The following is a 27,156-nucleotide window of genomic DNA, read 5'->3' on the forward strand; positions in this document are numbered from 1 at the left end:
CTCAACTGAAGCAGGGGAATAGGATTGAGGGACAGAAAAGAAGAGTCATATACATACTCTAGTATCTAACATATACATATATATATATATATATACATACATATATATAGACACACACACATTTATATATATATATATATATACATGCATATATATTTATATACATACAGACATATATATATACATATATAGATAGATATGCATGCACGCACACACACACAACTGAATCATTCCTACATGACTGGAACTTTCACTGCAATAATGGAAAGAAAATTCAGATTTAAGGAGAGCAAATCTTGGAGAAGATAGATAAGTGGGGGTGTGGTGGAGGGGGAATATAAATGAAAGAAAGACAAAGACCAAATATTAAAAGTATAAGGAATGAATTTATTCAAGGAATATGGTTAAAATAGACACTAGTCTTTTGGCGCCATTAGATTTGGATTCTTTACACTTAGAATAAATGCAAAAAGTGAGGAACCATTTCTGGAAGGTTATTTATCATTCTTTTATGCTCTATGCAGAAATATATCTTTTTATGAAAATTTCCCATAAAATCTTTTTTTTTTTAAATTTCATTTTATTTTTCATAATTCTTTAAAGCTCAAAATGCTTTCTGGTTCCAAATGGATTATTTTCTATAAACCTTACATAGATTATGTCTTGTAATACTTCCGGTTTTAGTTTTGAAAGCTAGAATTGTTTTCTTTGCATATTGATTAAGTTCTTCTGCAATGAAACCAGTCTTGTCGAGCCAAAATTTATTCCTGCAAAAGTGGGGAAAAAAAGAAAAGATAAAATCAAACCAATAGATGTGGGTGTAGGCATGTGGCTGTGTGGTTTAGAATCTCACTTTGCAACCTTGAGATCTCAGGTTCAGTTACACTGCATGACACTTTGGATAAAATATATTTTCTACAGGCACAGGAGTGACTGTGTGGTACGCAGCTCGCTTACCAACCACATGGTTCTGGGTTCAGTCACACTGTGTGGCACCTTGGGCAAGTGTCTACCACTATAGCCTTGGGCCGACCAAAGTCTTGTGAGTGGATTTAGTAGATGGAAACTGAAAGAGGCCCATCATATATATATATATATATATATATATATGTGTGTGTGTGTGTGTGTGTGTATGAAAGAAACAGAGCATCTTGAAATAAATACAGTAACAAAAGGGTTAAGATGGTTTTGTGAGGGAAAATGTATGAGTTTGTGTCTATAAATACATTGCTGTGACAGCATACTGAAATAAAGTATGAAACCATAAATCTATAAGCTACATAATGGGAATACTGTATTTCAACTTTATCTTCTTTCAGTTCAGCTGTATCATTGTTTATATTTTGGTCATACAGGATGTAAAACTTGTATTTCTGACTGTGATGTAATATGTAATTGCTCTCAGCCTCTAAAGTGCTATACCATTGCTCTGGTTTTGTTGTCATCCACTCGTCACAAATAACTGGTAGGCAGATGAAAATTTAATATTCCTTTTAATTTTCTAGGAAGACTTTTTCATTTAGACATGATAAACAAATGTTTTATAAAAAGAAACAAAAATTCATTAATTAATATAAGACACTTATTAGGTGTGGGTTATGTATGCTGGGGAAGGAAGTATAATAAAATGATGTGGCCTCCCCACATAACTGCCAATATTTTTTGTAAGTCTGAGCTAACAGATGACGATAATTTTGCTTGTTTGGAAGATTGTCTCATTAGATTTACTTCAAACAACTTGTGGATGCAAGTGCTACGAGTTGAAAGCTCTGCATACCAGATAAATGCTAGCAAGTTTATGGGGTCATCAGGAAAGAATGTGTACCCTTTAGCATTCAGATTACTCTCTCTAACATAATGCTTATTTATGCACTTTGATTTGAATTAAAGACATGTGATCTCATAGCTTTGAGATTTTGAAGATGTGATTCTTCAAACTTTCTACTTGTTTCAGTCATTAGACTGTGGCCATGCTGGGACATGGCCTTGAAGAAGTTTTAGTCAAAGAAAGCGACCCCAGGTCTTTCAATATTATTGTATTATCAGTTCGTCTGTCTTTATGTTCTGAGTTCAAATTCCGCCGAGGTCGACTTTGCCTTTCATCCTTTCAGGGTCAATAAATTGTACCAGTTTTATACTGAGGTCGATCTAATTGATTACCCACCACCACCACCACCACACCAACAAATTTCAGGCCTTGTGCCTTAAGTAGAAAAGAATATTGTATTATCAGTAACAATTAACATACTTTACAAATTTATGTTCATCCAGTTCCCTAATCTATGGCACTCAGTCCCTCAATCCCGATTATGGCTGTATTAAATGCAGAACAATTTTTGGTATGGTAAAAACAAAGCAAAATGCATGCCTTATATGCTGGTGAATATCGTACATTGTTCAACTGATCAAATAACTGGAATGATCACCATTCAAATAGGCAGAAGGTTCCTTTACTTGATGTGCTCCCCTATTTCACTATTTACCTTCTTTCGAAGCTAATCCCTAAATGGCTGTGTTATCTTCTGGAAAAGTCAGAATCAAATACTTACACTTGTTTATTGTATTTAACATATTTGTTTGACATAACCAAATATGTGTGGCCATTCTCCAGGTAGGGACAGTCACAGATTCCTCTCTGCAAAATAACCTCTCTGTTCTCAAGGTTTTGCAAGTAACCTGCAAATAAAGAAAGGGACACATCTCAGGATATCAGATCATCGACTTAGTATAACTTAGAACACACAAGCAATGATGGTACACCAAGTATAACTTGGTACATACAAGCAACTTGACATATTAGAATAATGACTGAGTGTAACTTGGTACATCAAAGTAAATATTGAGTGCAACTTGCCACCAACTATTCTGCCTTCCCTGTCTCAATCCATTTGCCTCTCTTTTTAAATTCGTTATCTTTAATCAAACCATTAGTATTCATATTATTCTGCCAAATGTAATGTTTGTTTATTTATATTGTTTTTAAAACATAATCATGCATTATCTTGAGCTGTCGACGATGTGATTGCTTAGTTTTAGAATGACATTGTAGGGATGAGGTGAGAGGTTAGATCTGGTCAGTTTCACTATAAAACAGGTTAAATATTTTGGTCTGAAGGGTTAATCACCAAATCCATCTTGTAACCTTCATACTACCAAGGTCTACACAACAAACCCACTTGAAATATCTAATCTATTAAATCAAGCCTCCTCTATCCTTGTTAAGATTAACAGACCAGCAAAACACATTAAAACATGTGAGACATTTTGCTACAAAGTGTTTTGACTCATTGTGTCTTCTTACCTGCTAACAGGGATACAACTCTACCACGTGCCATTCCTTCCATGTCGAATGGTTGTGTTACATTGACCACCATTACTGAATGAAAGACAGGATTAAAAATAAGATTAGAATAAGTTTAAAATAGGATTGAAATTGGTTAACAATATTATTAAAAAGAGGACTGGAAATATGATAAAAATATTCTTAATAAAATTAAAAATATGATTATAACTATATTTAAAATAGGATGTTTGATTGAAATGCTAATATGGTGATATGAGAATTTTATAAACTTTGAAGAGAAAGTGAAATAATTCTTTTTTTAATAGTATATCTCAAAAAACACATGCATAAACAACCTTGCTCAGACGGGAATTTTTTAGGTGCAATCCCATGGTCATTCATGACCGAAGGGGGTACTTACTTTTACTTTATTGGGTTAAAAACCCTTTTGGATAGAGAAAATAAACTTAGTTAAAAATACAATTAAAATATAGGATAAAGAATCTGATTAGAATATTCCTAAAAAGATGATTATAACCATAACTAAAATTGGATATTTGATTAAAATATTAGTTTTAAATTTTAGTACAAGGCCAGTAATATTAGGGGAGGGGATAGGGCGATTACATCACCCCACCCCTGCTCAATTGGTACTTATTTTATCAACTCCACAAGGGCAAAAGGCAGGGTCAACCATGGCAGGATTTGAACTCAAAATGTAGAGTTAGATGAACTACTGCTAAGCCATCTGTATTTGATTAAAATATTAGTAATATGAATAAAATATGATGAAACTGGTTAAAAATTAGATTAAAAATAGGGCTGTAATATAATTAAAATGTAAGATTAAAAATTTGATTAGAATATTCTTCGAAATATGATTATAATTTAAAAAAGATTTCAAAAAGTAATAAAAATTAGGATTAAAGATATGTTTAGAATATTCAAGATTTAATTAAAATATATAAAAAAAACGTAATTCAAAATATGATTACAAACATGATTGTAATATAGTTAACCCAGGGTTTTACATGGTAGATTGGTTTTGTGAGGCATTTTGCAAATCAATATAATATAAAATGAGGGAGATAGGTTTTTTTAGTGAAATTATTTAATATACAAAAGGACCTAAATAAAATTTAAACAATTATCTATTAAAACTGAGAAAATAAATTCAATTATCATGTACATATGTGCGTGTGTGAATACATATAAACACAAATATATATATGGATATGGATATATATATCTATATATAGATATATATGTTTACATATATGTATGTGTGTGTATATATATATATATATATATATATATATATATATATGTCTGTAATATATACATATAGGCGTGGAGGCGCAATGGCCCAGTGGTCAGGGCATCGGACTTGCGGTTGTAGGATCACGGTTTCAATTCCCAGGCGTTGTGAGTGTTTATTGAGCAAAAACACCTAAAGCTACATGAGGCTCCAGCAGGGGGCAGTGGCGAACCCTGCTGTACTCTTTCACCACAACCTTCTCTCACTCTTTCTTCCTGTTTCTGTTGTACCTGTAATTCAAAGGGGCCAGCCTTGTCACACTGTTTCATGCTGATTCTCCTCAAGAACTACGTTAAGGGTACATGTGTCTGTGGAGTGCTCAGCCACTTGCACGTTAATTTCACAAGCATATATATAGACACACACACATACATACATACATACATCTTTTGCTAGTTTCAGTCACTTGACTGTGGCCAAGCTGGGGCATTGCCTTGAAAGGTTTAGTTGAATAAATGAACATAAAAACACCTCTTTTGCTGAATGACTAATTTATGGGGATGTAAACAAACTAACACTGGATATTTAGTTTTGGATGAGTGACAGACACAAATGCAAGAACACAACACAACACACACAGACACACACACACACATGTATGCTGGGCTACCACACAGTTTCCATCTACCAAATTCTGTCACAAGGCATTGGTCAGCCTGAGGTCAGCTTAGGGTCAGTTTGGGGAACATTACAGAACAGATACCAAGTGAGCTCAGTAAGTCAAGTCTGAGATCCAGTTTCAAATTCTAGTCTCAGCTAATGTCTTTAGAAAAACCTGTTGGATGGATTTTTGGAAAAAGCAGAGAATCTTAAAGGATGTGTGTAGAATAATTTTGGATGAAGAAGAGGGGGTGTGGGGAATGATTTGGGAGGAGGATGATGGGGTGGTGTGAAATAAATAAAGGAATTAAATATTTACCGATTTGGTCCTTAATGCAAGCTTTTTTCTCTAAAAGGTTCATGTTGATGCTCATCAACAGGCTTCTGTCCTCATAACATGTGATACATTCCCCTGTGGAAGAAACATAAAATATTGCAAAATATTTCTGCGAGGGATGAAACTCTTCATGTTTGTAGTGCTCCCGTATTCATTTATTTATTTATTTATTTTGTGTATGAGAATACTTGCCCAGCTAAGTAAAAGAGCTAAATTCCTGGCACTGGCGTTTGTTGGTTAGGACGACGAGGGTTCCAGTTGATCCAATCAATGGAACAACCTCCTTGTGAAATGAACATGTAAGTGGTTGAGCACTCCACAGACATGTATACCCTATACACAGTTCTCAGGGAAATTCAGTGTGACAAGGCTGGGCCCTTTGGTGACACAGAATGTGATAAGGTTGGGCCCTTCCATGACATAGAATGTGACAAGACTGGGCCCTTCTATGACACAGAATGTGACAAGGTTAGGCCCTTTCGTGACACAGAATGTGACAAGGCTAGACCCTTTGGTGACACAGAATGTGATAAGGCTGGGCGCTTTGGTGACACAGAATGTGACAAGGCTAGGCCCTTCCATGACATAGAATGTGACAAGGCTGGGCCCTTCGATAACACAATGTGACAAGGCTAGGCCCTTTGGTGACACATAATGTGACAAGGCTAGGCCCTTTGGTGACACAGAATGTGACAAGGCTAGACCCTTTGGTGACACAAAATGTGATAAGGCTGGGCGCTTTGGTGACACAGAATGTGACAAGGCTAGGCCCTTCCATGACATAGAATGTGACAAGGCTGGGCCCTTCGATAACACAATGTGACAAGGCTAGGCCCTTTGGTGACACAGAATGTGACAAGGCTAGGCCCTTTGGTGACACAGAATGTGACAAGGCTAGGCCCTTTGGTGACACAGAATGTGATAAGACTGGGCGCTTCGATGACACAGAATCTGACAAGGCTGGACCCTTCAATGACACAGAATGTGACAAGGCTAGGCCCTTCAATGACACAGACTGTCACAAGGCTGGGCCCTTTGAATTACATGTACAGCTAACTTTTCCCAGCAATGTGAAATAAAGTGTCTTGCTCAAGGACACAATGCAGTGCTGGGAATTGAACACACAACCTTACAATCATGGGCTGAATATCCTAACCACTAAACCAGTTGCCTTCGTAACAGCAACAACAACAACCACAATACCACCATCAGCAGCAGCAACAACAGTAACACCATTGGCAGCAGCAACAACAACAACAACAACAAACGTATTATGAATTGATACAAAGCAATATGTCAAAGAAAGTCTACATACTCTGGGTACACTTGCACACTGCTCTTTCTTCATCGCAGAGAAGATTTACCAATTCCTTTTTAGTTGATAATTGGTAGAATTTAGTACAACTCACACCTGAGGGGAAAATCATAAAAATATATGATAAAAAATATTAAAAATGAAACAAAAGAAAGTTCAGCATTATATTATTATTATAGCGTTATGATAAATAAATTGTATGTGTTAATTGGCCAAAAAAAAAAAAAAAGATGAGAAAATGACCATCCCCCACATATAATGATAATAATAAAATGATAAAAGAAATGTAAAAAAATATTCTCACTCTTTCTGTAGTAGGAGTAAACATGGATAGGAGCCGGCATTAAGTGGTTGTATATAGTTACCGAACGGAAGAGTAGAAGATTGATTTTCAAACTTCTGAAATAGGGTACCTAGAACAAAACCAGAAAAAACATAATCCTCATGTCATTAACATCATCATCATCATCATCATCGTCATCATCACTGTCAACCGTTGTTGTCATCATTGTCATCATTGTCATCATAGTTGTTGTCATTGTCGTTATTATTGTCATTATCATTATTGTCAACTTTGTCGTCGTCGTCATCACCACCACCATTACCACCACCATTACCACTATCACCATCACTGTTGTTGTTGCCAACATCACTATCATCGTTGTTGTTGTCATCCTTGTCACCATCGACCAATATTCAGAAGATGGTTATATTGATAATGATAATGATGATGATGATGATCTTGATAGCATAAAGAAACAAGTGGAAAGAAATTAAAAACAAAAAACAACAAAAAAAAAACGTTTGTTCAAGAAATATGCCAAAATATTTACCGTATTGAAATATAATATCAGGCGAGAGCTTTCGTGTTTGTAATACTTGGCAATAACTTTGTCATAGACCAGCTATAAAGAAAAACAAATTTCATAAGTAACATTTAAAATTAAAAAAAAATATCATACATTTCAAATTATAAAAAATATCATACATTCAAATTTTAAAAAAATATTGTATGTTTCAAATTTTGGCACAAGGCCAGCAATTTCATGTAGGGAGTAAGTCCATAACATCAACCTCAGCGCACAACTGATATTTATTTTATCGACCCCCTAAAGGATGAAAGGCAAAGTTGACCTTAGCAGAATTTGAGCTCAGAACAAAAAGACAGATGAGATGCCACTAAACATTTTGTCCAGCATGTGAATGATTCTGCTGGCTCAACAGTTCAGAAAAATTCAAAAGCTGCTCGCAGGACTCAAACCTATTTTTCTTGCAGACAAGACAGGTGTTCTAGTATTGAAATATCATACATATTTTAAACCTTTTGCTACCATATATCTGTTGAAATTCACTGCCTTTGTCTTAATTAATTTTGGAAATAATGAAGAAATAATTTTGTCATTCTTAAGCTGGTGTTTAAGACATAAATCAACATGAGATTCTTATGGTGGGTTTTTAACTAAGAATGTCTTTAACACTTGTTGCTGTATTTCTGTTGAAATACATGGCCTTTGGGGTTTTTTTTAATGCTCAGTTTTGAAAACAATGATGAATCTAGTAAAATAGGTTTGCCATTATTAAGCTGGTAGAATCATTAGCACACTGGGGAAAATGCTTAGCCCCTGTCTTTATGGTCTGAATTCAAATTCCACCAAGTTTGTCTTCACTCCCTCCCACCCGCCTTTGCTCGCTTCCACCCTTACTCACTCGCTTCCTCCCTCCCCCACTCGCTTGCTTCCTCCCTCCCCCCTTCGTTTGCTTCCACCCTCGCTCGCTTGCTTCCTCCCTTCCTCCCTCTCTCATTTGCATGCTCGCTTCCTCCCTCCCTTCCTCGCTTCTTTCTCACTTCCTCCCCCTCTTGCTTGCTTCCTCCCTCCCTTGCTCACTTCCTCCCTCCCTCCCTCCCTTGCTCACTTCCTCCCTCCCTCCCTTGCTTGCTTGCTTCCTCCCTCCCATCCTCGCTCTCTTCCTCCTTCCCTCCCTCGCTCACTTTCTCCCTTCCTTCCTTATTTCCTCCTTCGCTTGCTCGCACACATGTGCGTGTGCACATCTGATAGTGTGTTGGTTCAAAAGTTCACCTTGTAGCTGCACACAGAAATGAGTTCTGTCTGTTACAATGGATATCACTGAGTATGGCATCCTAATGAGAAGAAATGCTGTTGAAATTACCTGTCTTAGAAGTTCTTCAGGTGTGTCGTAGCCAGTTAGTAAATCCATATCAAGTACCACCATTCCAGGATTGGTTCTACCAAGGTACCTGTGAAATTATATCAGGAAATAATGAATTACAGGTATAAATGATTACTGACATCACCACTTGTGCTAGGGATTCATGTCATGGAAATCATAAATATTATAAGATAGATAGATAGATAGATAGATAAAGAACAAGAGGGTGAGAGAGATGGAGAGAGACAGAGAGAGCATGAGAGAAATAGAAAATGAAAAATATGGAGAAGCAAAGGTAAGAGAGAGAAAGAAAAGGACTAAGGAAAGAAGAGAGACTGATACAGAAAAAAAGACATGACTGACAGAAAAAATTAGATAGACTGAGAGAGAGAGAGAGAGAGAGAGAGAGAGAGCATGGGAAATAAAATAGGAAAAAGAGCATATGAGATAGAAAAAGGGAAAGAGATTGAGAGAGAGAGAGAGAGGAATAGAGAGTGTGTGTGTGTGTATGTGTATGAGAGAGAGAGGTGTGTTATAAATTATATTTTGATAATAGCACTTACCTGAGATATATTGTCATACAAATGGAGTAATCTTTTATGGACCAACTATTTAATCTGACCCCAGTCCGGGTCTGACATGACTCTCCACATAGGGGACACCTGCAAAGTGGGATTATAACATTAGGGATCATAAAATTACACATAAACATGTGTGTAAATATAATTACATATATACAAGAAACTGTATGTATGTTTGTATAGGAATTTGTGAGTGTGTGTATGGGACTCAGTATGTGTATGTGTGTGTGTGGGGGGGGACATGTCTTTATGTGTGTGTTTGTGAGGGCAACTCCTTAGTCACTAGGCTTTGCCTCTTTCACAAAGACTACATATAGTTCCCTTTAAAATGACCCAAGTGAATTGTATGAAGTGTCATCTGTTATAGTATTATGTAAGAAAGAAGAGATTTCACTAAATGAACGAAATAAGGTGAAAATAAAACACAGAAGATGCACAAACTATCCAAGTGCAAGGATTCAAAAATGTGACAAGAAGCGAAATAACATATCTTTAACTGTATTATTCAAATATTATTTATCTTGGAGGAGGTGGTGAGCTGGCAGAAACGTTAGCACACTGAGTGAAATGCTTAGCGGTATTTCGTCTGTCTTTATGTTCTGAGTTCAAGTTCCATTTAAGGTTGATGTTGCCTTTCATCCTTTCGGGGTCGATAAATTAAGTACCAGTCATGTACTGAGGTCGATCTAATCGACTGCCCCCCTCCTCTCCCCAAATTTCAGGCATTGTGCTTAGAGTAGAAAAGATTATTTATCTTGGGAGATGTGAGACTGCTGAATCTTATTTGAAGCTTTGTAAGAGCCAAGTTGTGTTCTTTTCAGATGCTTTCAGAACTCAGCCGAGATATTAGTGCTGAAATCCTCAACTTGATAAAAAGGGCATGAATCTCAATGACACTCAAGACAATGTTCTAACCAGTGGGTCGATCCCCTAGTACTACATTTGATGCCATAAAAACGTATGGGCTTAACTGTACCCCAATTCCAACACCGCATATACAGGAAGACAAAAGTTTTTAATGCCTTAACCCTATAACATTTAAACCAGCCATATCTGGCCAGAATATTCCACCTGTTTTATTATCAAACTATTTAAAATTAGGGTTTTCATCTTACAGATTAGACTTTTTTGGTTAAACTAAGGCGTTTGACCCGAGCTCGAAAACGAAAAAGAATTAATCTAATAGGTGTAAAACAACTTGCTCCGAACGAATATATAAAAAAAAAAAAATGCGCGCTCGCGAAATGGGGAGTGGGGAGAGGGCTCGGAACATTCACATCGTCACACATCGTCAGTCCATGGCCTCTAAATTATAGTGTTTGACCCGAGCTCAAAAACGAAAAAAAATTAGTGTAATAGGTGTAAAACAACTTGTGAACGAAAAAAAAAAAAAAAAATTCGCGCTCGGATCAAACACTATAGTTTAGAGGCTATGGACTGACTATGTGTGACGATATGAATGTTCCGAGCCCTCTCCCCACCCACCCGTTTACGAGCGCGCATTTTTTCTTTTTTTTTTTCATATTCGTTCACAGCAAGTTGTTTTACACCTATTAGACTAATTTTTTTTTCGTTTTTGAGCTCGGGTGAAACGCTTTAGTTTAACCCTTTTTTTTTTGCCCCATTCATATGATTTTTCCAAGAGACTTCGTCATCCGAAGGTTTCAAAATTTCCATGTTGGATAAAGTTCGTCCGAGGACGCGGGGTTTCCCGATTCTCTGACAGGGTCCTATGCAGACGATATTCATTTAAGGAAGGTAATTCTATTATATATTAACCGGCGTATTTATCTCCCTTGGATTAGAGGGATAACAACGAGCACTGCAGAAATTCCTTGGTATCTCTCACTTGGAACCTTCACCTATCATGTCAACTAAGCTATCAGTCATAGGCTATGGTGACGTACCATCTGTTAGTTTGTTTTCTCTTTCAATAAAACATGCAGGGCTGATACTTTCAGAGAAAAATATGACTATTGATGAATCTGTAAGACAGCAGCACTGAATCTTGAACAAAATCTTTCCTACAGCTACAATTAGCCTTGTCAAGTACTAGCGAGCCCTGCTGTAGACATCGACAGCTCGATTCATGAATTTCCGTTTGCAAGGCCAAGCTATGGAACTGGAGACAAGGGCTGACAAACGTGCCCGTCTACTCTTTATATTTTGTAGGGGGGAGAAAAAAAATTAGAAAGAAAACAAACAAAATGAAGTCGAACCCATCGGAATTCGAACTCAATGCATGTAGAAATGCAACTAAATGTTACAAGGATTTTAGTTCGACACGCAACCGTTTCTGGAACCAGAAAACTTAGTTTTACTTCTGGTAGGTAATTTTTCATTATTTTTCCTGTAACACATGCTTTTTAATCATTGAAAATAAGTGTCACTATAATTCCCTTTATGATAGAAGATGACATATACATGTTTTGTATCTGACTACCAACTACAGTTTAATTTAAATCAGCCTTAACCGAAAATTGAAGAAGTACGACATTTTGTCTTCTATCATTGATCTCTCTATGTCACATTTATTATTGTTTCACTGTTATTTTAAAAGTAGTAATTAAAAACTCCACACATATATCGTTGTATTCACTCCTGTTTCTTTTTATAAAGAGAAATTGGCATACTTTCACAAGCGTACCCACCACCTGAATGATTTACTTTTAACTTTTCAGATATTTTTTTAATGAAATTTTCTATAAGTTTAGTCGCCTTTAATGGCGAATTTCATGAAATAAAGAAGCTTGCTTCCCAATCACATCATTCCATGTTCAGTCCCACTGCGGGGCATCTTGGGCAAGTATCGTCTGCTACAGCCTCGGGCCAACCAAAGCCTTGTGAGCGGATTTGGTTCATGGAAACTGAAAGAATCTCGTTGTGTGTGTCTTTGTTTGCTCCCCTCCCCCGTTTGACAACCGGTGTTGGTGTGTTTATGTCTCCGTAATTTATCGGTTCGGCAAAAGAGAATGATAGAATAAGTACCAGTCTTTAAAAATAAATAATTCCTGGGATCGATATGTGGTGGAGGTAAAGAATACGCACACCACCCGTTTTCGGCGTAACCGTATTAAGAAATTAGTAACTAAGGTCCGCAAATTGGAGGAGAGATAATGTTCTGACTTCGAATCGGCGGTTATCACCCTTCAACCCTCTCTCTAGACCTTTGGTGAAGCACGAGCAAATTTTCATTCCGAAAATGCTGCTCAGAGAAAAATAGTTTGGGAACCACTGGTCTGAAGCCATGAAATTCAAGGGAGCTAACCAAGCAAATGGTGTGCAAGGGAGATAATCGTGTCATTACTAAATACATATATTTGTTTCCTCCGCTGTTCATTACATACACGATTTTCTGAGAAAAGCAACCAAAACAACAACAATAACAATTGTTCCTAATTTATATACAAAGCCAACAGTTTTGAAGGGAGGAGATTAGCACAAAAATCGGTCAATTTTGATACATTCACCCGCATGATTTTCACTAAGAAAAAAGAAAACCCCCGGATTTTTTGCGTCTAATCAAGTACCTTAACCTCCTAATATGCTGCAAACTCCTTAATATTGTTGGGAAAAAAAGGTGGGTTGGGGGTGCGAAACCGGACCTCCTCCCCCACCCCATCCCGGAATCATTGGAATTTTTTTTTTCGTTGAATGAATTCCGGTGACCTACAAATATGTCACAAAACCCTTTTTGGGGTTCGGAAAACGGGGTGAGGTGGGGTGGAAGCAAAAAATATTTGAAAATTGGGTTAGGGGAACTGAAATTTCTTAAGCTTCCACTCCACTCCACCCCGTTTTCTGAACCCCCAAAAAAAGGGCTTTGTAGCATATTAGGTCACCGGAATTCATTCAAAAAACAAAAACAAAAATCCCATGATTCCAGCAGGCTCCCTCCCACCCCTTTTTTCCCGAACAAAAATAAGGGATTTGCAGCATATCAGGAGGTAAGAGTACTTGATTCCATGCAAAAAATCCGAGTTTTGTTTTCCTTAGTGAAAATCGTGTGGTTGTACTTCCCAGTGCGTGCTTTTTACATGCCACCAACATGAGGGCCAGTCAGGCGGTACTGGCATCGACCACGCCCGAATGGTACTTTAAAAAGCATCAACTACACTCTTGGAGTGGTTGGCATTTGGAAGGGCATCCAGCTTGCCAGAACAGATTGGAGCCTGATGCAGCCTCCTGGCTTTCCAGTCCTCAGTCAAATCGTCCAACCCATGCCAGCACGGAAAGCAGACGTTAAATGATGATGATAATGATATATATAATATATTCCTATACCAGGTAAACTCGTCACTCACTCCCTCTCTTGTCATACAAAAATGAAACATGATTTCGTTGCCAAAAATTGCAAAGGAAAACTGCTTTAGTGTTTCAAATCTATTCTGTAATCTGGGATTATTATATCTTATATATTATATCCAGTGATTCTAACACGTATGAAAAAGATATTTTTGTTTTAATATTATACTTTTACTTTATTTACATTTGACGGATATTTGACCTCATCTTGTTTGTTGTTAACACAACATTTCGGCTGATATATTCTCTAGCCTTCATCAGGTATGTTGGGAAAATTTCGAACCTGATGAAGGCTGGACACCTGATGGAGGTTGGATGGTATATCAGCTGAAACGTCTTAACAACAAACAAGATGAGGACAAATATCTGTCAAATATAAATAATGTAAATAATGTACATAATTCCTCATCTCTTAAATATAGAACTGTATACTTTTACTTGTTTCATACACATGCACAAACCAATGTGTTTTTTTTAGATTAATTATTTATCATTCTTTATCTCTCCACTGACTTCGGTATGACTCTAACGTCTATAACCTCTGCATTTTCACTTATTCATTTCAAACTTCTTTGAATTTTCAATCTTTTGTAATCCACATTCTCTCAAAAACCTATTTCTGCAAAATGTTGTCTAAAAATATGGATAAAGAAAGAAACAGCAAAAAATATTTGAAAATTGTGGCAGGGAGGCTGAAATTTCCGAGGCTTCAACCACACCCCACCCTGTTTTCCAAACCCCAAAAAGGGTTTTGTGGTGTATTAGGCGGTCACTGGAATTCATTCAACAAAAAAAAAAGTGTCTTCTGAGTGGATTTGGTAGATGGAAACTAAAGAAGCCCGTTGTATATATGTATATGTATGGCACTGCTAGACCAGAGGTTTCTGAAAATTATCCATGACTTGTGGGGCCAGTAAAAAGGACATGTGGGATAATGTACTGTGGGACACACTGGTATACCTTTGATCATGGGTCTGTTTGATCAAAGGTGACATAGGAGCAAAACTACATTAAGGTATATTTACCCATTTTTGATCAATTTCCTGGTGGATTTGTTGATGTTTTTGATGACATAGCTGATATTGAAATGACATGTGTGTAAGATCGAAGGAGGCCGGTAATAGTTCATGTTGAACTCCATCTGGGCAGAACCTGTCCCCATAGATTCAATCAGTACCTCGTCATTGATGGGAACCTACAAAAAAGACAAGACAAAGTAATGGATAGATGTCCATCACGTGTGTGTGTGTGGCATTCAATTAAATAATAATATAAATAACGTATATATAAATACATACATACATATAGATTTATATTATCATATATATATATATATATATATTTATAATGTACATGCATATATGAGAGAGGGAGAGATTAATGTAACCAATCTGACTTACGTCTGAGACAACCTGGCTCCACAGAGAAGATTCTTTGTTGACAGTCAAATGTTTACGAAGATGTGCTTTTGATGATGTTAGGTTGAACAGCATATTGATGTCAGGAACTTTGGTCATACTGCCATACTTGGCCAAAGCTTGTAATGCCATCACAGTGTCCTAAAATGGAATTATAATCACAATATAATTTGTTCACAAGGATGTGTTTTATGTATTCACCACCCTTTTCATCCTCTTGAATTAAAGAATTATTTGGTTCAGTAAAAATGGAAGGATTAACAAGTGAAAGCAAAAGTTATTTTCTTATATAAAGATATACATACATACATATATATATATATATATACATGCTTGACTGTTAAATCCACAAGTTTTTTTATTCTCTCACTGTTTATTTTCTCTTATTCCTTTCTGTTAAAGAACGTAGGCTCAGAACATAAAAGACTTGTTCAATTTCCTGAGCCTCAAACTAATACACCTACTTGTTGTTCATACACCTATCTTCATCTTTTGTTTTCTGTAAACTTCAACTATATATATATATATATATATATATATATATATATATATATAATTATATATATATATGTAAGATTCAGTGATCCAGGTGTAGGAAGTTAGTGCGCTTTGAGCATTCCATAGAAGATATGAAACAACAATTTTCAGGAACAATAGTAGTTTATTAGTATAGGAGGTTGTAAATTTTTCCCATATCGAAGTTTGATGAACTGAAAAAAGGTGGGGTGGGGGCTAAGTCAATTACAGCGACCCCCCCACCCACCCACCACCAGCAGTCAACTCGTACTTGTCTTATTGACCCCTGCGAAAGGACAAAAAGCGAAGTCAACCCTGGCAGCATTTGAACTCAGAATGCAAAGTCGAAAGAGATGCCATTAACCATTTTGCCTGGCACAGTAACAATTCCACCAACTCGCAGTCCTTCATGGCCTTAATAATAATAATAAACATCATCATCATTTAACACCCATCTTACATGCATGCATGGGTTGGATGGTTCACAGAAGCCAGCCAGGTAGAAAACTACCCTAGGCTACTGTGTCTGTTTTGGCAGGGATTTTACAGCTGGATGCCCTTCCTACCACCAACCATTCCACAGAGTGGACTCAGTGCTTTTACACAGGCAAAGTTAGTTTTGGCATGATTTTTACAGCTGGATGCCCCTCCAAATGCCAACCACTTTACAGTGTGGACTGGATGCTTTTTACGTGGCACCAGTGCTGGCAGGGTCACCGAGTAACTCACAAGGCAAGGAATTATGAGAGGGGAAGGGCATTTGAGGAGGGGGACTTGTGTCAGAAGATGAAAGGTTAGAGTGTGACAGAGAGCTGTTAGTAACCTACCTGTGTGGATTTGAACATTCCTGCTTCACTTCTTTGTTCAGTCAGCCATTTGATAATAGGTGTGCTTTCCTCTATTCTACCAAAATGCAGTTCTGTGAGAAGTGCATAAGCTGTGGCTTCAACGGACAAATAAGATTCTTCACTATGGTATAAAGCATCCAGTGTTCTGCCAAAGCCACTATCGATCTCAGTCACAGTCCAGTAGCGATAGTCGTTACCTAAAATAAGAAGTTGTTGGTAATTAGAACGACTTGCTGTCTGAATGGTTAGAAATTTCAAATTATTAACAGCAACAACAAAAACAACAACAATATTTTCACAAGAACCCAAGACATGGGAGACAGTACAAAGGTGAAATGTGCTAAAAACAACGAGCAGAGACAGTGGTGGGTGGGATCAACACCTGTGGGAAACACTTGTGAATGAGATGATGTAGACTGTCTCTTTTGGTACCTAGAATTGCTCCCAGGACATTGTAGCTCACATTATCCAAGTAACTCTTTGTAGAAAGTGAAAGCTGACATTCCACCAATCACATTGTCTGGCTGGTACAGTGATGTGAATGCTTGGCAACATTCCAGATACGAAACACACAACTGCAGTCTATGCTTGATCAGGACTGAAGCTCATTCAAAGAGACAAGCTGCAGAAAAATATGTCATATGAATAATGCACACTTGTGCACCACTGTCATTGTCCACGAATCTTTACAGGTGTGTCAGCCTCAGCCCATACCTGTACATCATCAGCCATGACATCTTGAGACTCCCTTGAAGTGTGAACATTTGCAATAGATAGTGCCCTGGCCAGCAGATCCTGTCTTCTCAAAAGAAGCAAAAGAGCATACTCTCTTATCTGTTCAGAAGTCTCACTAACCCTCAACCATTTTCCAAACAAGGTAATATTTCATCCAAGTCAAATAGGTTTCTCACTGAAAATAGTAACAAATGACATTGCTTCTATGTTGGCAATGCTTGTTTAGAACCATCACATAATGTTGAGATAAGGACACGTACATACATGTCATTCTGTATAACAGAGGTAATGCTTTCCAATGAGTGATGGTTAAGAAGGTAAGATGTGACCAGTGAGTGGTTTGGGTGCTATTTCTAGCAAGCTGAGTGACTAGCATAAAAGCTTTTCTCATCACCTATATTACAGCTATTGTGCATTGCATTTATTTCCCTTTACTCTTTTTATTCATGCACAACAATGAAAAGACTCTGTTTACCTAGGTTAACTACTGCCATGTTGCTCAGCTTGATACGTGCACGATATTTCTTATGGCTGTTTGTAAGGCTAAGAGCATATGCTATTATGGCCATATCATAAGAATTGGTGATCTTCTCAATTTGATTTTCCAGTAGTTTTGCAGCTAAAATAATTTCATTTGTCCTTGTAAATTCCTGTAGACATAAAAAGAAAAGTTAATTAAAGATATTAAAAAAATCACATTTCAAATTATGCCATTTTAATTTTGTGCATGCACATTGTTTTTTTTGTTTTTTTTGTCAACTACACAGTATAGTAGGGTCAGTTGGACACCATCTGTGAGAAAAACAGCCCTATGATGCAATTCACTCTGCCAGAAATCTGGAAATGACATGCTGTACTGCTTGGCATTCATGCCAGAAACTCCAATATGAACATTTCAGAATGTTTGGGTGTCAATCTGAGGACATGTACTGAGAGTGATGAAATTCAAACATCCAGTCAATATCATGGTATTTGGAGTGATCACTAGTGATGGCAACATTATGCCTCCCTTCATCTTTCCACACGGCCTCAGACTCAAGACGGAGGCCTACATCAAGTGCCTGGAGGAAGTAGTGCTACCCTAGGTCAAGAGGGTGCCTGGTGGAAGACCCTATGTCTGGCAACAGGACTCTGCACCATGCTACACTAGCAGGAGAACCCAGTCATGGCTGTCAGACAATTTCTGTGACCACAACACCCCTAATATCTGGCCACCTAAATCCCCAGACTGTCATCCCCTTGATTATTATATGTGGGGTGCAGTTGAGCGAGAGACCAACAAAACTCCTAGTAACACCAAAGATGAACTGAAGGCAAGGATTATGACAGCATTCACCAACTTAAACAAGGAGATCATCCAGAAAAGTTGCAGGAGATTCCGAAGTCGTCTGCAGGCCATGGTTGAAGCCAATGGCGATTTTATTGAATAAATTTACTCTTTAGTATTTTAAGATATTTTTATGTAATTTGCATAATTTAGACGACAATTTATTCACCACACTCTATGTCTGTCTGTCTGTGTGTGTATATATATATATATATATATATATATATATATATATATGAAGGAGTAAAGACTGCCTTTGGTCACAAATGACCATGAGATTGCACATAGAAAGTTACCCTCCGAGGTACAAGTCTGGGCAAGGTTGTTTATGGAAGACGAGTAGTCACCCATCCATACCAGCCTCCCCTCTCCATGCCACCAAGGTTATCCAAGGGAAAGGCAAAGGCCGATACAGCTTGGTACCTGTGATGTTGCAACTCATTTCTACAGCTGAGTGAACTGGAGCAATGTGAAATAAAGTGTCTTGCTCAAGAATGCAGCATACAACCAGCATACAATCCAGGAATCAAGCTCACAACCTCACAATTGTAAGCTTGATGCTCTAACCACTGAGCCATGTACTTTTACATATATAGAGAGAGAGATAGAGAAAGAGAGAGAGAGAGAGAGAGAGAAGGGGAGAGAGAGATAGAAACATGTAAATGTATTATTTCACAGTTGTGATAGTTTATATGATATAAAGAAACGTTACTTACTATTTCTGGGTGAATACTTTTACATTCCATGAGACTGATTAAAACAAATGCTGTCATTGCTTGTTCACTGAGGCCACCCTACAAAAAGAAAAGTTTAAAATGTTTACACACACACCTACACACATACATGCATATGTGTGTGGGTGTATTTATAGTTATTGTGTCAAAATGTAAAAGCTTTAATACATAACTGTGATACATTGTGTACACACACATCGAAATGCGTCTGTGTGTGTGTATGTGTTATTGGTTCAGGGAAAGGGAGTGCAGGGGTTGCAAGCATACCCACTAAAATTTTTTGGTGGGGCAATGAAAGTACACAAACACACACACACACACACACACACACACACACACACACACACACACACACACACACACACATCTGTAAATAAACAATAAAATCATAACAAATGTATGACAACTAAATAATGATAAGCAGTGAACACACTGCATAATAATTAAACACAATAATTAATATAATACCATACCGATAACTAATATACTGACTACTATAATAATATGCCCACGGGCATATGGCGTAGTGGTTAAGAGCGCAGGCTACTAACCCCAATATTCTGAGTTTGCTTCCAAGAAGTGACCTGAACAACAATAATAATAGTAATAATAATAATAATAATAATAACATTGAAAAATACCTTAGGAATGAGAACCCAGGTTCGAAGTTTCCCCAAGACACCTGATGAAGGCTGGAGGGTATATCAGCCGAAATGTTGTGTTAACAAAAAACAAGATGAGGACAAATATCCGTCAAATGTAAATAATGTACTATGTAATAACTATTGTCTCACCATCATTTCTGTATGGATGACTGGATTATTCTCAACAAAGGAACCATCGGGTTTTTGCTTGTTGATGAGCCATGTTATTGCTGTCCTCGTTAACATAGGGTCAACATATTCAAACTCCGCAGCTTGACAAAATACTTTCAACACAAATGCTGTTAGCCTAAAAAAAATTGAGAAGGAGAGAGATTAGGACGAAAGAAATTTTGATGAAAGAAATTTTGATGTGAAAATCATGAAAGGAAACTCTAATACTCTATACCCTCATCTCCTTGAATAAATGCTGCCCACCCAATATTTGGGTTTAAGCAGTCTTGTGAGCTTCATGGTTACCTCATTAGGGCTGGTACCATGAAAGAAGCATCCAGTACATACTGTAAAGTGATTGGCATTAGGAAGGGCACCCATTTCTAGAATCCATGCCAAAACAGATGGTAGAGCTTGGCACAGACCTTTGCTTTGCCAGCTCTTGTCAACCCGTCCAACCCATGCCAGCAAGGAAAGCAGGTATTAAATGATGATAATGTTGTTATTTGAGCCAGTGTTCTATGATGTCACAGCCACCTAAACTGGTTTTTGGGTCCTACATGTCAACACTAAGAAACTATGAGTTAGAAGTGTCTTTGCATGCTCCTCTGGTCATTTGGCACCTAGGTGGAATTTGAACTCAGAATGCAAAAGAGCCAGAACTGATGTCCCAAAGTATCCAGTCTGATGCTCTAACAATTCTACCAGTCCACCGTCCTGGCCTCACCATTTGTTTTTACTGACCTTGGAAGGATAAAAGACATTTTGGCACAGCCATTTTCATGCCACCTGTTCGGTGTTGGTGATTTGAAGATTACTTACTTGACATCAGATTTTTTAATGTTTCTCTTGTTTAAAGATTTCTCTCATTCTCTCCTCCTCCTCCTCTCCCCCTCCTCCTCTCCCCCCTCCCCCTCCCCCCTCCCCCTCCCCCCTCCCCTCCCCCTCCTCTCTTTGTTTATGTGTGCTGGTATATTTCTAATTATGTGTCCAAGGAGAGAGGAAGTATTTATGTCAGTCGTTTAATTAAAAAATCGAAATGTCTCTATCTGTCTGTCTCTCTTCCTCTCTCTCTACCTCCCTGTCTTTCTCCCTCTCTGTGTTTGTGTGAACATATTTCTAATTATACATACAAGGAGAAGGAAAGTGATTATGCCAATTATGTTCAATTAATAAATTGCACTCTCTCTCTCTTTCTCTCTCTCTCTCTAACTGCAGTCATGCTGGGGCACTGCCGTAAAGGATTTTTAGTCAAATAAATCAACCCCAGCACTTATTTACATTTTAAAGTCTGGTACTTATTCTATAATCTCATTTGTCAAAGTTACAGGGATGTAAACAAACCAACACCAGTTGTGAAGCAGTTGTGGGGAAAGGCAAACACACACACACATACATTCAATGAGCTTCCACACAGTATCCATCTACCAAATTCACTCAAAAGGCATTGGTCCTCATAGGGCTACAGGAGAGGACATTTTCTTGAGGTGCAGTGCAGTGGGATTGAACCAGAAACAACATGGTTACAAAGCAAGATTCTTAACTACAGAGTTATGCCTGCACCTAATGTTTATTATTCTATTTTTCTGGGGTTTTTTTTTAATTTCCAAATAGGTGCAGGCGTGGCTGTGTGGTAAGAAGCCTGCTTCTAAACCACATGGTTCCAGGTTCAGTCCTACTGCATGGTACCTTGGGTGAGTGTCTTCTACTGTAGCCTCAGGCCAACTAAAGATTCATGAGGGTATTTCATAGAAGGAAACTGAAAGAAGCCTCTTGTATATATATATATATATATATATATATATATATACACACACACACATATCTATATGTGTATGTCTTTGTGTCTGCATTTATCCCCCTCCTCCACCACCACTGCTTGACAACCGGTGCTGGTATGTTTACGTCCCTGTAACTTAGCAATTTGGCTATAAAGAGACCAATAGAATAAGTATTAGGCTTTCAAAAAAATAACTATTGGGGTCAAAACATTTGACTAAAAAAAATTCTTCCAAGTGGTGCTCCAGCATGGCTGCATTCAATAACTGAAACAAGTAAAATATACAAGATACTCACCATGTGCTGGCAGAGTTTCGGTCAAAAGCTGCATAAGAGCCATCTATCTTACGGAATTCTTGCTCCTTTAGTATACCTAAAATAATATAATAAATTGGGGGGAGGGGAATGGGGGAGAAAAAATAGAGATAAATAAGGAAATAAATGAAAAAAAATTAAATAAAGGGATGGATAAAAACTGCATAGTAAGCAAACCCATATACACACACACAAAACACATAGACACGTGTATACATGCACACACAGAGAGAGAGCCTGAGGCTATAGTAGAGGACACTTGCCTAAGGCATCATGCAGTGGGGCTGAATCCGGAACCATGTGGTTGGTAAGCAAACTTCTTACCACACAGCCGCATGTGTGTGTGTGTGCGTGTGTGTGTGCGTGTGCGTGTGTGTGTTTGTGTGTATGCTTATGTCCCTGAAACTTAGAGGTTCAACACAGGACATTGACAGAATAAGTACTTGGCTTTCAAAATAGGAAAATAATAGGCACAGGGTTCAGTCTGTTTGACTAAACTCTGCAGGGCAGTGCTCCAGCATGGCAGTAGTCTGTTAACTGAAACAAGTAAGAAAAGCAAGATTCATGCAAAATGAGAGAGAGAGAGAGGGTGAATAAGAGCAAGAACAGAAATAAAAAAGAACAAAACTGAGAGAGAAGAGAGAAGCGAGTGAAAGAAATATTGAGGTAGAATCTTAGAGTTTCAGGTCAAAGAAATATAAAGAGATACAAGAGATGCAATGAGGAATTTTACCTAATCTGATGAATCTGGTGGAATTCTCAAAGATCTCTGGTGTCAGTTGGTTTGTACTGTTCAGGTATTTGAGAACATAAACACAAGGGGCCAGGAATATCATGGTCTGCTCTCCACAACCATAAGGCTTCTTCAGTAGCTTCTCTGGTTCTTTCAGGGTAGTTTGTATTATTGATCCGAGAAGGTTTCCTTCAGGAAGGATGAAGGTAAATATTTACTTTAACTCTGTGTGCACATGCGTATGTGAGTGTGTGTGTGTGTGTGTGTGTGTGTGAGCATGTGCATGCATGCATGTGTGCTTGTGTGTATGTGCATGTATGTGTTTGAGTGTGTGTGCATGTGTGCATGCATGTGTGTGTGAATGTGTGTGTATATCATCGTTGTTTCTTTTTTAATGAAGGTGCATGGCTAAGTGGTTAGAGGTATTCAGCTAATGATTTAAAGAGCATGAGTTCAATTCCCAACAATGCATTGTGTCCTTGAGCAAGACACTTTCTTTCTCATTGCTCTAGTCCACTCAGTTGGCAAAAATTAGTTATACCTGTATTTCAAAGGGCCAACCTTGTCACATTCTGTGTCATGCTGAATATCCCCGAGAACTACATTAAGGATACACGTGTCTGTGGAGTTCTCAGCCACTTGCACATTAATTTCAAAAGCAGGTTGTTCTATTGATCAGATCAGCCGGAACCCTTGTCATCTTAACCATTGGAGTACCAATTATCATTGCTTTTACACCCATTTTTCCATGCTTGCATGGGTCAGACAGAATTTGTCACGGCAGATTTTCTCTAGCTGGATGCTTTTCCTGTCACCAATCCTCACTTGTTTTCCAAGTAAATATTTCCCCTGACTGAGCATGTTTTTGGGAAATGGAGGGCACTATTCACAGGAGACAAGATCTCCTTTGGTGAGGCAGAAAATTGTGTGGCTCCAAGGAATCAGTTACTCTGTGATCACGTTGACACCTGACATGTGCTACTCTGTGCACTTGTTCAGGCCTCATCGATTTGATGGAGGGAGAGAGCTAATGCACTGCACATACATTTGCTCACTATAATGCAAATCATTTGTGCAGATTGTTCTTCAAAAAGTTGCAGAACCATCTTTCTCGGACTACAAGCGACTACCATCATATGTATAAAAAAATATATGAAAGGCTATATATGAAAACAAAACTCTCACCTGTAATGACAATGTCACCATTTGCTGAGCCATCAATTGCATCAGGGGGCTGGTTAAGATTTAAGATGATGCTCTGTGTTTTCTGGGAAACATAGATTTCATCTAGAAAAAGTGCAAGAGAAACATATTTATTGGTTGTTAGTAGATTTAGAGACATAGCAGCTATTTCTAAATTAGGTAAACGGTCTGAAGGAAGCAGTTGATAATCTTGTTCTTTGTTCTGGATAATTTTTTTATTTTTCAACTTCTGAAGGATGAAAGATGAAGTTGAATTTGACAGGATTTGAACTTGGAAAGTAAAGAGTTGGAATAAATACAGCAAGGTGTTTTATCCAATGCTCTATGATTATGTTGACACAGTTCTGTGTTTTATATTTTATAATGGAAAACTGAGTATGCAAGGCATCAGATGTGGAGTGCAAGAGAGAAGACTGTGATGGTATGGTCCTGTAATGAATATGAATGAAGACAGTTGCATCAAGAGGTACCAGTCTCAAATTGTGGAGGGAACATATGGGAGGGGTAAACCTTGGAAGATGTGGGACGAATTGGTGAGAAAGGATCTTCAGATGTTGGCAAAAGAGACCGATAGAATAAGTACCAGGCTTAACAAAACAATAAGTATTGGGGATGATTCATTTGACTAAAAATTCTCCAAGGCAGTGCCCCAGCATGGCCGCAGCCTAATGACTAAAACAAGTAAAAAAGAAATAAGACAATATATATTTTTATATTAACTTTTTGGTATTGTTATATGATTGGAAAGTTGTCTTCGGGGTCTGCTATGTTTGGAGAAAGTTCCAGATGGATCCAACATGAGTGATATACTCTTCGTTTCTTTGATGCCTTCGTACTGGAAAATATAAAGAAAGTCAGTCTTTAATAACACTTTTAGCATTCAGATCATTCTGTCAAATGTAATGCTTATTTATTCACATTATATTGAATTAATCATGCATTATCATGTAGTTTTGAGGTTTCAATGATGATGATGATCATCATCATCATTATCGTTTAATGTCTGCTTTCCATGCTGGCATGGGTTGGACAGTTTGACTGAGGACTGGTGAGCCAGAGGCTGTACCAGGCTCAATCTGATCTGGCAAAGTTTCTACAGCTGGATGCCCTTCCTAACATGAACCACTCCAAGAGTGTAGTGGGTGCTTTTACGTGACACCGGCATGAGGGTCAGTCAGGCAGTTCTGGCAACGACCACGTTCAAAAGGTGTTTTTTATATGCTACCTGCATGGGAGCCAGTCCAGCAGCACTGGCAACGACCACGTTCAAATGCTGTTTTTCACGTGTCGCTGGCACATGTGCTGGTAAGGCGACGCTGGCAATGATGTGATCGTTTATTTTTAGAATGACATTGTAGGTTAGGCGTGGCAGGCTGGATCTGGCCACTTATAACATTAAACAGGTAGAATATTCGAGCCAGATTTGGCCAGTTTGACTCTTTAATATTCAAATTGTTGATGACAATGATGATGATGTTGTAGATCATGTTGAAAATAATGGTGATGCTGATGATGGTTATAACAACAACGATGATCGTCATCATGACAGAGATATTCGTTATGATGGTGAGGGGGATGGTGGGGGAAGAGTTGATGTGTGCAGTGGGGATGAAGGTGAATGTGTTGATGGTAATGATAACAACATTGGTTTCAAATTTTGGCACAAAGCCAGCAATTATGAAGGGAGTGGGGGTTAAGTTGATTACATCGACCCCAGTACTCAACAGGTACTTATTTTATTGACTCCAAAAGGATGACAAAAGTGTGATGCCTTCTGGCCAATCCCCAAGTGATTCTGCTGATTTATCATCTAATGATATCAATAATATTGATAGTTTTGAAGATGGCGATGATGATGATTACTACAACAACAACAACAACAGTGTTGATAGTAGTGTTCAATATGATGGTGAGGGTGAAGGTGGTGAAGAGATAAGTGAAGATGATGATGATGATGATGATGATGATTATAGATCAGTTAGAATTGATATTCCAGCAGATTCCAACCTAACTTTAAACTTACTTGAACTCTTAAAGTTTTCCTTATCTCTTCTCTGAAGTTGTCATCAACCTGTGTGACGGTGACATGGATGCTGAAATTGCCAGTCCAAAGTGGAATGATTGCAAGACGAGACACTTCGAGGCTCTGGGGTAAAATCTTTTTGATAACTTCATAGGGTTTTCCAGGTGCAGCATGGGAACAGATTCCTTTAGTTTCATGGAATGCCAATTTCACCTTCAATAAAGATATAGATACATACAGTTGTGTCCAAAAGTTTGGAACATTTTTTTTTAAGTCAAAATTGTTTTGCCTAAGTACAATTTGTTTTTGACTGTTAAATAATTTGTCCTAAAGTAAGCCTAAAAACAAACAAAACAAAAAGAAATAAAACAAATTAAATTATTCATTTCATATCACACACATACACACAAACACTTGCACAAGCATACACAAACATGCGCATAGATGTGCACACAAACACACAGATATATATTTCACACATACACAGACATAGACTCACACACACACACACATATACACAAAAAACAACAAAACAAAAAAAAAACGATGTTGAAACAAACACTTACAGTAATCATCTCCTTCTTGTAATTATATACGACAGCCTTAACGAGGATCTGTTCCAATCTTTTCACCACATAAGGAAGGCTGACTTTTGTGATGACCTTTTTGAAAGTGACAATATTGATCGGTTTGGCCATACAGAACGGGACTTTGTCTGCGACACTCATTCCTTGAATGTGCCAACTGGTCACAGAGGCTGGTAGAGTGAAGTTAAGTCGATAAACTCCACTTTTGCTGTAAG

The 27,156-nt window shown here is 37.8% G+C and overlaps 1 protein-coding gene across 1 annotated transcript in view; it reads right to left on the reverse strand.

Moving 5' to 3' along the window:
• Positions 1 to 366: 366 nt before the first annotated feature.
• LOC106880930 (complement C3) overlaps positions 367 to 27,156 on the reverse strand; it is a 57,614-nt gene continuing 30,824 nt past the window's right edge. The window contains exons 19-39 of the mRNA XM_089339429.1: positions 26,921 to 27,149; positions 26,355 to 26,567; positions 25,052 to 25,166; positions 24,314 to 24,415; positions 23,129 to 23,317; positions 22,378 to 22,453; positions 20,281 to 20,437; positions 19,469 to 19,546; positions 17,901 to 18,075; positions 16,670 to 16,887; positions 15,309 to 15,467; positions 14,934 to 15,103; positions 9,586 to 9,684; positions 9,023 to 9,110; positions 7,687 to 7,758; positions 7,158 to 7,266; positions 6,854 to 6,949; positions 5,521 to 5,613; positions 3,302 to 3,376; positions 2,550 to 2,676; positions 367 to 767 (exon numbers count right to left, since the gene is read on the reverse strand). Coding sequence (XP_089195555.1) covers positions 632 to 767; positions 2,550 to 2,676; positions 3,302 to 3,376; positions 5,521 to 5,613; positions 6,854 to 6,949; positions 7,158 to 7,266; positions 7,687 to 7,758; positions 9,023 to 9,110; positions 9,586 to 9,684; positions 14,934 to 15,103; positions 15,309 to 15,467; positions 16,670 to 16,887; positions 17,901 to 18,075; positions 19,469 to 19,546; positions 20,281 to 20,437; positions 22,378 to 22,453; positions 23,129 to 23,317; positions 24,314 to 24,415; positions 25,052 to 25,166; positions 26,355 to 26,567; positions 26,921 to 27,149 — 2,776 coding nt within the window. The 3' untranslated portion in view covers positions 367 to 631. The remainder of the gene's footprint in view (positions 768 to 2,549; positions 2,677 to 3,301; positions 3,377 to 5,520; positions 5,614 to 6,853; positions 6,950 to 7,157; positions 7,267 to 7,686; positions 7,759 to 9,022; positions 9,111 to 9,585; positions 9,685 to 14,933; positions 15,104 to 15,308; positions 15,468 to 16,669; positions 16,888 to 17,900; positions 18,076 to 19,468; positions 19,547 to 20,280; positions 20,438 to 22,377; positions 22,454 to 23,128; positions 23,318 to 24,313; positions 24,416 to 25,051; positions 25,167 to 26,354; positions 26,568 to 26,920; positions 27,150 to 27,156) is intronic.

Source organism: Octopus bimaculoides, chromosome 21, assembly GCF_046866305.1.
Source record: "Octopus bimaculoides isolate indiv1 chromosome 21, ASM4686630v1, whole genome shotgun sequence".
NCBI classification, from domain to species: domain Eukaryota; kingdom Metazoa; phylum Mollusca; class Cephalopoda; order Octopoda; family Octopodidae; genus Octopus; species Octopus bimaculoides.